At 39.9% G+C, this 13302-nt stretch overlaps 1 protein-coding gene across 1 annotated transcript in view; it reads left to right on the forward strand.

The window, feature by feature from the left end:
• The first annotated feature begins 1099 nt into the window (after positions 1-1099).
• igsf11 (immunoglobulin superfamily member 11) overlaps positions 1100-13302 on the forward strand; it is a 53346-nt gene continuing 41143 nt past the window's right edge. Inside the window, exons 1-2 of the mRNA XM_020531357.2 lie at positions 1100-1351; positions 12624-12831. Of these exons, the coding sequence (XP_020386946.2) occupies positions 1100-1351; positions 12624-12831 (460 nt within the window). The remainder of the gene's footprint in view (positions 1352-12623; positions 12832-13302) is intronic.

Raw genomic sequence — 13302 nt, forward strand, 5'->3', positions numbered from 1 at the left:
TGGTGAAGGACGTGCCACCTTCCCACTGCTGATCGAAGAGAGATTTTGTTTCAAAGTCTATGACTAGAGACTTACCTTGCAGCTGCCTTGCTTTTGTACCAAATGAAAGAAATTCTATCAATTCCTCTAAAAATGGAGGGGGGGTAGTGGTGAGAGGAAAGAGAGTCAGTTATCTGACACAATGTGTATGTACTCAATCTTGGATGATTTGACCACTTGAATGAGCCTGAAACACGGAAATTGGGTGTGGACATTAGTGTTCTAAGTGATTTGGGCAGATACTTTTAGCAGAAGGTGAAATTGCCTGTGTTTGTACCACAAAAGAGATTCTGTTAAATCATTAACTTTTTAGTTATCTCACTTGATCTCTCTCCCACTGGAGGTCACAGTTTTGGAGATCACTTCCTGGTTTCAGTGTCACTTTTATTTGATTTTTCAAATAAAACATGACTATTCTGCCAATATGATCTATGTAAAATAAGCAGTGAAAATGTGGCAGCCAATTCACTTAAATCTGTTTTGTGCTATTGCGTAGGCCAATCTCATTCCAAAATTTGTCCCCTCCACCCCAATTTCGTTTTACGATGGTTGGTTGCAAAATCTCTGTTTCAATTTCTATTTTTATTTCATTTTGAACATGCTTTTCTCTTGCAAAGCTGTTCACAGAGAGTAAAATATAATCTGTGGCAGTAAATTGATTAGGGTTAGTTAACATCTGAAAGAGTGCATAATTTTCAAATGCTGTGTTACCTTACCCCTTTGTATGGTATAAACAATGGAATGCCCATTGAAAAATCAAGCTATTATTGTGGAGTGGAGTGAACACAAAACTGTCATCAATTCTTTCAGGCTATCTGCTGTTCTGAAGCAAGGCCAGCTCATAAAAATTCCTGATGAGAAATAGCTTTGTCCTTTGTCGATTATAAAGATAACAGGTTCTATTCTGTAGCACACTTGTGGGATGAATGCAAAATTTGTAATTCACAATTGTCAGGTTGTGGCATTATCTGATTACCTTGATTAAATTACACACTGGCCATAGATTTTTAATTCAACTTGTACTCTATATGAAAAGCTTATTAAGATTGCATCACATACCATGCTCAAGAATAACATGTTTGTCAATCGCTTTAATGGTATTAGTTTTGTATTGTACCCATTCAATATTATTAACCTTTTCTTGGCAGGTTGGGTGGAATTATTAGAAGTTACTATGAGTAGCAAGAGTGTGCAGGTTGCCAGAGGTGAAACAGCCGAACTACCATGTACCTTCATTACAAGTGCTGCTTTAACTCAACTGAATATCATCTGGACTGTGACACCTCTCTCAAATGTCAATCAGCCAGAACAGGTTGGTCCTTAAGATTGTTGTTTTTATAAATTGATGTGTTCATGCTTGCTTGCCATCAGGTTTGCACAGTGGGCAAAAATGTCATGGGCCCGTTTATGAGAATGTTGCATTGACCAATCTTGTAACTTGGGAAACTATAGGAATCTGTGTGTATATTAACCATTGAAGATGGGATTGTTGTAGATAGTACAAGATTAGTAGACTCCTCAAGTAGAATGTCAAGGCAAATGACGGACTTGTTTGATAGCTTCATCTCTTCATATTAGAATATGAGATTCAGACAATGGCTAGTCATCTAGATTGCCATGATGTACTCTGTGGTGCAGCTGTTAATGGCTTCATTGTATATTAGTGAAAAGGCTAGCAATACCAAAAGATCTAATGGGCACAGCATGGCTATCACTATACATGCCCTGTATGATCTTTACGAAGAAGGAGGAATCCTGTACTGTAGATGCGGAAAACTTGGAAGCTTGTGATTTTTAAACCTGTTGGACTATAACCGGTGTCGTGTGATTTTTTTTTTGACTTTATCCACCCAAGTCCAACACCGGCACCTCAACAACGTTGCTCAGAACTGGTTATGGTAACTTGCTAAGCCAGTTGGCCACTTTGTGTTGTGCAGAACCAGACATAAATAAAATGTGCATCATCTTAAAGGGGCATCAGTTTTGTGGATTTTGGGAACTCCAGGCACACATGAACACAGTGCACCATGAGGACAAACTCTGTTGTCATTGAAGTCTTTGAATGCTGATTTGGTCCACACAATGCATGATCTGATTGTTAACTGTCTAGATGGTGCATACACAGTGCATTAACAGGTCATGGTCAGTCTTGGGTTGGCTAGGTAGTGTCTGACTTTTTCCTTGGTTTCTTTAAAAGTAATGGGCACCTTTTGTGATATCACTTTCCACTTAGATTCATTCTTTCACTTGTTGATCACCTTATAAGTTCGACCCTTTTTAATTACAGCTTGTTCCAATCCCCTACCAAGATAGAGTGACACCAGTTTGTATGTCTGCTTAATGTACATGATCTTGCCTTCCAGTGCTTAACTATCATCCCCAATTTTCTAATTCATGCATCCAGAATGTTCACAACTGCTGCATGAACTCGTGACTGACCCTAATTCTAATGTTTTTAATATAAGCACATATGCATGTCTGTGTCCATTCCTTATTACAAACTTTGTTATAACCTAAACCATATTGCATTTTGAAACATATGTTTTGGGGAAGAGACATGTTATGCTCATTAGAAAAGGTTTTTTCATTAGCCTGAGCCATAAAGCAATAAAACCATCAACCTTTGATCTGGACCAAATGGTTTCTGTCAGGAGAAAGTCATTTAACAATTAACCACACTCAAACCGAATATAAGCTAATTGCACGTTTGATCAATCACTTCTGTATCATCAATTATTGAAAAATTGCTCATCCTACAAATTAGATTGTGATCATTTTTCAATGATCTTGGCTGGACCTGATGGAAATTTCTCTGGGCCTGGACTTTGCACCAGTAACAATTATGAACCTGTCTAATGCACCATCATTATTCTTCGAAAATTGTTAGCAATTCTGAAGTCTGTATTCTGTTGATGATTTTACACTTCCTATAGACCATAAGGCAGAAGCACAGAAGTCAGGCCACTCTGTCATTCAGTGACTTCATGGCTGATCTCGTTCCCTCAAAATCACTAATGGTCTGACAGTCACAATATCAGACAAAAGTTTCATCGTAATTTTCCGCTAACACTTGATTGCTTTACTGATTTAAAAATCCCTCCATCTCCACCTTCAATATACTTAACAACACAACTTCTCCAGCCCTCTGTGATTAAAGAATAAGCAGATTCACTGTCCTCTGATAGAAGAGATTCCTCCTTATCTCTGTTGTAAAAGGTGACCCCTAATTCTGAGATTACACTGTCTGTTCCTCGACTCTCCCATGAGAGCAAACCACCTTTCCACATCTACCTTGTCAAATCCCCTAAGAATCTCATATATTTCAATTAGGTAAGCAGTAGATGTACCCCACAGACTCAAAGTAGTCGCCACTTAAAATTTACCCTTTAGTGCTAGTTTTCTTGCTGTATTAACCATTGGAAAAAAAATGCACTCATTGATTGAGATATTATTATTTTTAGTAACACCAAATTTGTAATTACTGCTGAGCAACCTCACTGGTGGCTAAAAATAAAATCTAATTTTATATTTTTGGAATGCCAAATTTTACCATTATAACCAAATAATGACACATTTACTTTTGTGAACATTCCAATCATGTGTCTGTTTCTTTCTATAAATCATAATTCAAAGTGAATTCTGTGTGGCTTGTTACCTGGTTTGCTGACTGAGAGAATACTTCAGTATGACTGGTTATTTTTCTTGTTTGACGTTTAGTACTGGATATTTTGAGATCCAGGTTTAAACTGACATTAGACAAAGGAAATCCATGACTCAGAGGTCTCTAGGTTGCATTTTCTTCAAGGTCAATGCCTCTATTTTTGTTTTTCAGTTGAACAGATAAGCATTTAGCTTGTCCTTTGATTCTGTTGACAAGTTGTCGTTGAGAATCATACATGCTGGTAAAGTCTAGGCGTTTTAAAGGAACATCGCGCAAGGGCTGTTTGTGAAACAAATGGAGTCACAAGATCAAGTTGGCAAAATAGATCCAAATGACTGAGAGCTTATTAGCCATTGTACTACACTGCAGGTTGAAGGTTCATAAACCTACAAAGAAAGATATAATGTTGAATTGTGAGGTGTCAACAAAGTAAATTTGAAAGTTATTGGCTAATGATTGGAGAACGAACTGGCATAACTGCTCTTCAGGAATGAGAGCTACCAACTGACCTTGTGCTGTTTCTTCCAACACTGCATTATTGAATTGTAATGCCCTCGTGAACTATAAATACTGCTTTCTTTGGTTTCCACATCCCAAGAACGTATAAATAAAACAAACTTTGAAAAGCCAGGTGAATCATTGCAAATGATCCCAGATTTCCTTTTGGTCTTGTAATCTGCAGGTGAACAAATTAAACTGGTCAACCTTTTGTAACAAAGTGAAATCATAGAATCCCTACAATGTGGAAACAGGCCCCTCAGCCCAACGAGTCCACACCGACCCTCAGAGCATCCCACCCAGACCCATCGTCCTTCACTATTCCTGTAACAATGCATTTCCTGTCACTAATACACCTAACCTACACATCCCTGAACACCTACAGGCAATTTAGCATGGCCAATCCACCTGGCTTGCACATCTTTGGACTGTGGGAGGAAACTGGAGCACCCAGAGGAAACGCACGCAGACACTGGGAGAACGTGCAACCTCCACATAGACTGTCGCCCGAGGCTGGAATCGAACCCGGGTCCCTGCTGCTGTGAGGCAGCAGTGCTAACCACTGAACCACTTTGCCACCCTCAATGAATACGTTACAAGAATGTATTTTGCGATTCTGCTTTCTTTGCAAATGGGCCTTGAGTAGTGCTCCTTCATGCAATGTGTCCCATATGACACAGCTTGACTCCAACATAAGTTTATTTAACTGGGAGTTCTATTATTACTTTATTCCCTTTTGAATTCCTTTCAACCTTGAAAATGTATGCCTTGCCAACCACAAATGAAGGCAGTTTCAGTTTAAAGAATTTCTTCAAAGTACTTTAGTATGACCAAAGCTTTGTGCATCTGGCCAAAGCAATATAAAACAGTGCTGTGTGATAGTGGCCAGAATGTGCATCAACCTTTTTAATTTAAGATTTTGGCAGCCTTAAAAAGTGTTCTGGTCAGGTCATGGGTGAGACTTTCTTTTAATTCCCATCTGTTTGAAGAAGGTATGTTACTTCTGCCTGGAGAGAGTTTGAGAAAGTAGACATTCAAAATATTTGCTCCTTTGTGATGATCTTGAGTTTCAATCATGTTTATAAATTTATGGCTTACAAGTCTTTTTGGACTATTAATCTTTACGATACTGAAATATTCTCTAGCTAAATAGCAGCTTTGCATTTTCAAAGTTACACTTTACATCTTGTTGCCACACACAAAAAAGCTAGACCTCCAACACCTTACCAAATGATTTTTTTAGCCAGTATGGCTCTAAATCTCAATCTTTGAACATATTCATGCTTTACTTCCATTCATTGTTGCAAAATATGTCAAATATTACACATACTCTGGATGTAACTTTCTACCATCATGTTAAAATTTATGATGCAATAATCACGGTCCTCTGCACTTTTTACTTGATCTTCTTGGCTCACTTCATTCCCTGGAACCAGATCTAGCAATAATTCCTTTCTTGTTGGCTTAGACACTCAGCACCCTCCTGAACACAATCTAGAAATGCTTGCTCCTTGCCCTTTATGCTACCACTTTCCAGTCTTTACTAAGGTGACTGAAGCCCCCGTTACCGCTACTCCATGATGTAGCTTCTGTAATTTCCTGGCAGATTTGTTCTTGTACCTCCTTTCTGCTCGTAAGTGGTTTGTAGACAGCACCGAAGCAACGCACCCTTCTTATTCCTTAGTTCTTGCTGAATCAAATTTGTCCTTGAACTTGCTGAAGCATTCTTTCTTTATAGAACTGCAGTGCTCTCCTTAGACAATAATACCACTTTTCTGTTTTATCCTTTTCCTATCTTTTCTGAATACCTTGTCACTTGGAATATTTAATACTTACACCTGCTCTTCCTTCAGACAGATCTCCATTATCTCGATAGCATTATAATCCAACACGCCAATCTTAAGAACGATGGTCTGTGCATTCACATACATGCAGTGTTTGAACATCACTGACTAGGCTTACATTCATTGCCCATCCTTAATTGCTGTTGAGAAGGTGGTGGTGAGCTGCCTTCTTGAACTACTGCTCATTGGGTGGAGGAATACCCACAGTGCCGTTAGGGAGGAGGTTCCAGGATTTTGACTGACACTGAAGTATCGATTATATTTCCAAGTCAGGGTAATGAGTGGCTTGGAGGGGAGCTTGCAGGTCCTGTTGTTCCCATATATCTTGCACTCTTACCCTTCTTGATGGAAGTTGTTGTTGGTGTAACCCTGATTTTATGCCAATTCCAATGATTAGCTTACTATTCTCTGTTCCAGGGCTGTCTGTGTATCCCTGCATTTCATGCACCCTGGTATTACTTTCAAAAATTGTCTCCTGGGTCCCAAACTCCTGCTGATTAAGTTCTTTTGGAAAAGGTTTAAACTATCAAAATGCCCCATAAGGCACTTGGACTCTTTTTCAGTTGGTATGCAATGCAACTGATGTATACAGATGCTGTTTCCCCCAGAGGTAGTCGCAGCCTCGCAGGAATGTAACGCCCTTCCTTCTGCACCACCTTTCAAGACCTGCATTCACCTGTCTTATTCTCCTGTTTCATGCACTCACTGACATACCTAAGTGAGGTAATCCAGAGATTGTTACTGTTTACAAATTTTCTACCTAGCTCCCCAAATTCTGATTGTAGGATCACATCCTCCTTCCCATCTGTGTCATCAATAACAATGTGGACCATGACCTCCAGCTGTTTGTCCTTCCCAGAAGAATTTCCTGGTTTTTGAAATCATAAATGTGTTTTCCAATGCACTCAACCATTCAAGATGGCTGTCAAGAGCCATCTATGCATGTGCAAGAAGAGCCTCATGGTATCAACAGGAATATGGTTGTGCTGTTAACTCACTGCCCATTTGTGGCTTGGTCCAGAGTGCTGTGTGTGTATGTAACTGAGTGAATGAGTTGATGCAGCAGTGGATCAGGGATTTTAAAGTTCATAACACTCTTTGATTTAAGGGATCCTAACAGCTCAGAAAAGTAAACCGAAGTCTCTTGGCTCTACATGTCAAAAACAGGAGGCAACTCGAGGAAGCATAAATGCTGGAATGAACTGGTTGGGCCAAATGGCCTGTTTGTACGGTATCCCCTGTATAAGTGGCATACTGAACCTGAAGGCATTTCTGCTGACAGCCACTTGTGACCTGGAAGAATCAATCAACCAGCTCTATTCAATAAGTTGTTATTGTAGCTGCCTGTTCAAAACAAATTATTAATTTGTGAGAGGCCAGAATTGGGAGCAGCACAAGAGATTTTGGAGGGAAAAAATTTGGAGGTTCTGGAAGGGGGTTAATGTTTGGGTGGACTTGACATATGCTGTGAGAGAACTCCACAGTTATTTTTATTAAGTTATTGAAATATTGCATTATGGCTGTCAAACTGGTCTCCCAGTGTTGAAAAAAGGGACCCTGTTGTAGATTTGAATCCAAAGTGTTCATTTCACAGACACAGCATTCATTCAAAAAACACAAAGAAACTTCAATGTGGATTGTCGATCACAGGGGTTCTTGGGAGGCTACTTCCTGTTACTAGTTCTCCCATGCTACTAAATGTCACTGCACAGTTGAATGTTATGGCCTCCATAATATCTTCCAGAGTTCTAATGATCTTGGAACATGCACAGATCATTAAATGAAGTGATAGCACTCAGACATTAACAGGCCCAGATGAGGTCCCATTGCTGAACTGTGCAGTCCACTGAAATGGGCAGCATGCCTTCGATTACTACTTTTTCATTGCCACTTGCAACACTGAATTCATCATGCCAAATAGCAGTACAAGTGCTTGGAATTTGTTGTAATTTAGTGAAGCAGGAAGTGAGATGGACAGTACACTTTTTCTTCATCGCCTCGTATGTCCGTAGATCAGAAGCAAACCTTACATTGGACAGTGAATAATAAGCCTTGCCTTTCAACAAAAGCTACATGGCAAGATTTTGAGTGGAATATTGAGTCACTGTTTCATTGGCAGGGATTCACATGTTGCTGCCAGCTTATTGGAAAATTGTGGGTGTATTGGCTTCAATTTTCCCTTCATCACCATAGAGTGAAAATTGTTGCAATTCGTTCATGATTGTTTCATTGAATCCTCAATTCAAATGTTGGTCATCCCAATCACTAAGGTATTCCCTGGTGTTTATCAGAAATGAATTAGCTAGTGGAAGAAAACAAAGTTTGGTCTTTTTCCTGTGGACGGGGGAGGAGTCTTAAAATCTCTTTCCCCATCTGCTGTATGGTCTCTGTTTGATTTGTTTTTTAATCAACCTGTTTGGAGGTGTAATTGTACACCTCCAGAGCAGGTGGGACTTGAACCTGGGCCTCCTGGCTCAGAGGTAGGGACACTCAGTGTCACAAGAGCCGATATGCACTGAGTTTGAAGATCATTTCCCACATTGAAAGCAACTGGTGCTACTTAATGGGGCCCCTTTTCAGTTCACATTTTTTCTAGCTGGCTTGTTTTGGCTTTTCTTAAAGCCAGATTGTTTCAATTGGATGAGGGATGTCAAATGGCTCCCTCTAGGTATGTGTACCTTGAAGAATGTGTATCTTAAACTATTACCTCATAATTTCTACCTCAACTGGATGTGATGTATTAGTCTAATGACTTATGTTCAGTCTGCAGGTAGCTGGAATAGATATCAGATATACTGTACTTAATCTCCCAGTTAACTTTACTTGAAGGTATGCTATAAACAAAGAATTTACATCAATATAAGAGTCAAATACTATGGAAGCTGGAAGCCTGAGACAAAAACAAAATGTGGGAGAAACTCAGCAGGTCTGGCAGCATCTGTGGAGAAAGAAACAGTTAATATTTAAGTTTGATATGAGTTTTCTTCAGAATGCAAAAGAAACTACATTATTGTTTGAATGATCCTTGTCATATGTTTGGTACGTTTATGCTTTTCTGAAGAAGGCGTCCTGACCCGAAACGTCAGCTGTCCTGCTCCTCTGATGCTGCCTGTCCTCTTGTGTTCCTCCATCTCCACACTGTGTTATCTCAGACTCCAGCATCGGCAGTTCTTACTATCTATCACACGGTAACATCTTGTGTAATGAGTAGAATCTCCAAACAAGCATATCACCTGGTTACTTTGTATGACTATACTGAGCCATTCTTGGAAAGACTTAAAATCTAACATCAAGTTCTTCACTGTCCGGGAGAAGCAGTCATTTAGGAGCTTTGGTAACTGAATAGACGCAAAGCTTATGTAGCATCTATTGTTTCCTCCATGTCAGCTAACTTGTGCAGTGGATCTGTGGAATTGCGTGCACAGAGTTCTCTCCACACTGAAAAGAAAGTCAAAAAAAGCCTTGATGAGAGAACATCACCCTGAAATTTTATCTCTGGTTCTGTCTGTGGTCCTGTCTGACCAGCTGAGTTTTTCTTTCCAGCCCTTTTGCTCTTTTTTAAGGTATCCCATATCCACAGTATTTTGCTTTTTGTCTTTATGATTGAGCACCATGCCTGCAATTAAGCGCCACCAAACAAAGACACTTCCTATATTTTTCTCGCCCTTTATGGGACCAAACATCATAAGAACTAAGGTAAGACGTAGGTCACTTGGCCATTTTCAGCTTCCATGGCCATTCTCGACTTCCTTGGCCATTCATGCCTAATCTCGACCTCACCTCCATCCTCTTGCAATATCCCCATAACCCTTCATTCCCCCAGGACCCAAAAAAAAATCACATGACCTCCTTTCTAAATATATAAAAAACCCTATCTGAATAGGATAGAGAATTTAGAAGAGTCACAACCCTTTCAGTGGAGACATTTCTCCTTATTTCTATCCTAAATGGTCGATTCCTGTTCCTGAAGCTGTGACCCTGTGTTCCAGGTTCCCTAGGAATCATTGTTTCAGCAATTACCCTGCTATGTCTGCATGATATCGGTGTTTAACATCAGGTCACAGTTAGTTGAGAGTTGACAGTTGAAAAATGATTTATGGTTCAAACCGAATGTGAATTCAGACTAGTTCAAGTTAATGATGCATTTATCTTTAATTCTAGAGCATTATTTAACTAATGGGATGTGTGTCAGTACTTCTAGCAACAAGGTAAAGCCTGAACTCTTGACAAATATTTGTTGTTTTGCACTGACCATTGTGAGGCTTAATTACCATAAGATTTTGAAGTCTAAGCAAGGCTTAACAGCCCAATGTTTGCCCTTAATGTGTGAGAATATTTGTGTTTTTTTTAATAAACATCCTTTTCTTCATAGGGTCATCCAGAGGCAATAAAATGTCCTGGAGTCCTTATGTGTCCTACCTTACTTAAGTTGAAGAACGCAAAGGTGAAAATAAATGATCATATTGGGGCGAGAGTTAAGGAATGTGCAAATCAAACCATCAGTAGTTAATTGGGATTGAAACCCATTTCCTGTCATTAATAAACATATTGTTCTTGCATACTGATGCATTCTCAGTGTTATCCACATGTTATTTGATCAGAAAAATAACTAATATAGAGTCATGTCATTCAAAAAATTATCTTGTTCTTGAAGCAGCCTGGTATAATATGGTCTGCTGAATTTTAGTCACTCCCTTTGTGCACAAACTTTACATTTTTTCTATTCAGTCAGTGAGTGCTGTGGTTGAGCTATCATTTATTGACCATCTCTATTGCCCTTGAGAAGGTGGTGGTGAGCTGCCTCAGAGTCATAGAGTTATACAGCAAAGAAACAGACCCTTTGGTCCAACTCGTCCACGCCAATCAGACCTCCCAATCTGACCTAGTCCCATTTGCCAGCATTTGGCCCATTATCCCTCCTAAGCTCTTCCTATTCATATACCCATTCATGTGCCTTTGAAATGTTGTAATTGTACTTGTCTCTACTACTTCCTGTAGCAGCTTGTTCCATACGCACACCACCCTCTGTGTGGAAAAAGTTACCCCTCAGGTCTTTTTTAATTCTTTCCCCTCTTACTTTAAACCTATTCCCTGTAGTTTTTGACACTCCAACCCTAGGAAAAAGACTTTGGCTGGTCACCCTATCCATGCCCCTAGTGATTGTATAAACCTCTACAAAGTCACCCCAAGCCTCTGACACTCCAGGGAGAATAGCCCCAGCCTATTCAGCTTTTCCCTACAGCTTGAGCTTTTTTCCTGGCCTTCTTGTACTATTGCAGTTACTCTGTGGGGATACTCGCAATGCTGTTAAGGAGGGAATTCCAGGATATTGACCCAGTGACCGTGGTGGTAGCTTGGGAAACTTGCGGGTGGCGGTGTTCCCTTGTATCTGCTGCCTTTGTCCTTCTAGATGGAAGTGATCACGGATTTGGAAGGTGCTGTCTAAGGATCTTTGAATTTTTTGTGCATTTGCTAGATAGTACACACTGCTACTGAGTATGGTGGTGGTGGTGGGCGGGGGTTGTGTGTATGTGTATGTGGTGCCAATCAAGCAGACTCGATGCCCTGGATGGTGTCATGCTTCTTGAATGTTGTTGGAGCTGAACTCATTCAGGCAAGTGGGGAGTATTGCATCACACTCCTGACTTGCGCCGGGTAGATATTGGACAGGCTTTGAGAAATCAGAAGGTGAGTTATTATGAAGATTATGGGCAGAAGGAGGATGAATCCTGGAGCCCATGGAAGGGTGAGAAAAGCTGGAGACCAGGTTTGATCAAGCAGAGAGTGCTGATGGAAAAGTAGGGTAGAAGCTTAGGATATGGGGTTTACCCTGATGCACCCAGTACACCCAACTGAATGAGTTGCCCCCTCTTCCCAGCTTTGTTCATGCCTGTCTTTCTTATTCAGTGGAAAAAAGCTACTTTCACAGTTATATTTTGCCAAGTTCAGGTGTTCCTGATTATTTGCTTGCATATTGTGTTTGGGAGGTGACTTTGGGGTGGGTGAGCAGGTGACTGGTTGGGCATCTGACCTATTTTAGATGCCATCAGCAGGCAAAAATACCTCCACCATAGTTAAGTAATATTCAGCCCATGAGTTTAGAGACAATAGCTATAACGTGAGCTGTGACCACCTTGTCTGTGCTGTACATTAAACACAATATGGCTCGAGTAACAAAGTAATTTTGATCCTAAAATATCAGTACAAGTGGTTGAACTGCCTGATAGGAATTTGTACGATTACAGATATTGTTCATTCTCTGATGATTAACAAGATTGAAAAAGTATGAAATTGTCAAAATGTTGTTGTATTGGGTGTAAGTAAGCATATGGGGACTTCAAATTGGCGTTTATCAGGTGAAGCACTATAGGACCCCTTGTGTTGCTGAAATCAGTACAAACATATAGGTGCATAGCTGTATTGTTGCTCAGTTCTATGTAAAAACTTAAGCTTTGTCATGAAATAAAGTATGTGCAGGTCTGAAGTAAATGTATGTGACACTGTGTTGCATTTTAGAATTGGTCAATGGCCACAAATTAAACACAATATATTCTATTTGTTCTTTTTTTTTTCTGTCACAGGTAATTTTGTACCAGGGAGGCCAGGTAATTAGTGGAGCCACCCAGTTTAATTCCCGTGTCGGCTTTGTCGTCACCATGCCGAGCACAATTGCCTCCATCTTCATTAATAATACACAACTGTCAGACACAGGGACATATCAATGCTTGGTGAACAACCTGCCTGACAGAGGAGAGAGGAACATAGGCATTCTTGGATTGTCTGTATTAGGTACATTATTTATTCTTCTGTCTTTTTCTGAGATTATGATCCGGTATGCAATGCATAAGGTATAATTTTGGCATGCTGTGCAAGAGTTATTGCCTCCCAGTTACCATGAGGGTGCACACATGACAGTATGACTTGTGATGACAGTTGATCCACCTTATTGCACGGTTGTTCAGTATTCCGAAGAGATGAAAGCTGCAAATTACCATGATCCTTCAGTGACAGAATGAATGGTGAAATTGAGGCTATATTGCTGACTAGAAAGTTTATTTTCTAGGCTGGCTTTTAAGCTTACAGGTCAACTTGAGACTGCCATTTTCAATCCTATTTTCACTTGCTATTAATCCCCACACCTCAAAGTTGTATTAAAATTCAGTTATGTAACACTGGGCTATCCAGTTATAGTGTATTTATAATGTAAGGGTATCAAGATGTTGAATTCTCACCATCTATTTTGTAATTTTAAGCACTGTC

The sequence above is a fragment of the Rhincodon typus genome, chromosome 11, assembly GCF_021869965.1.
Source record: "Rhincodon typus isolate 14 chromosome 11, sRhiTyp1.1, whole genome shotgun sequence".
Classification (NCBI taxonomy): domain Eukaryota; kingdom Metazoa; phylum Chordata; class Chondrichthyes; order Orectolobiformes; family Rhincodontidae; genus Rhincodon; species Rhincodon typus.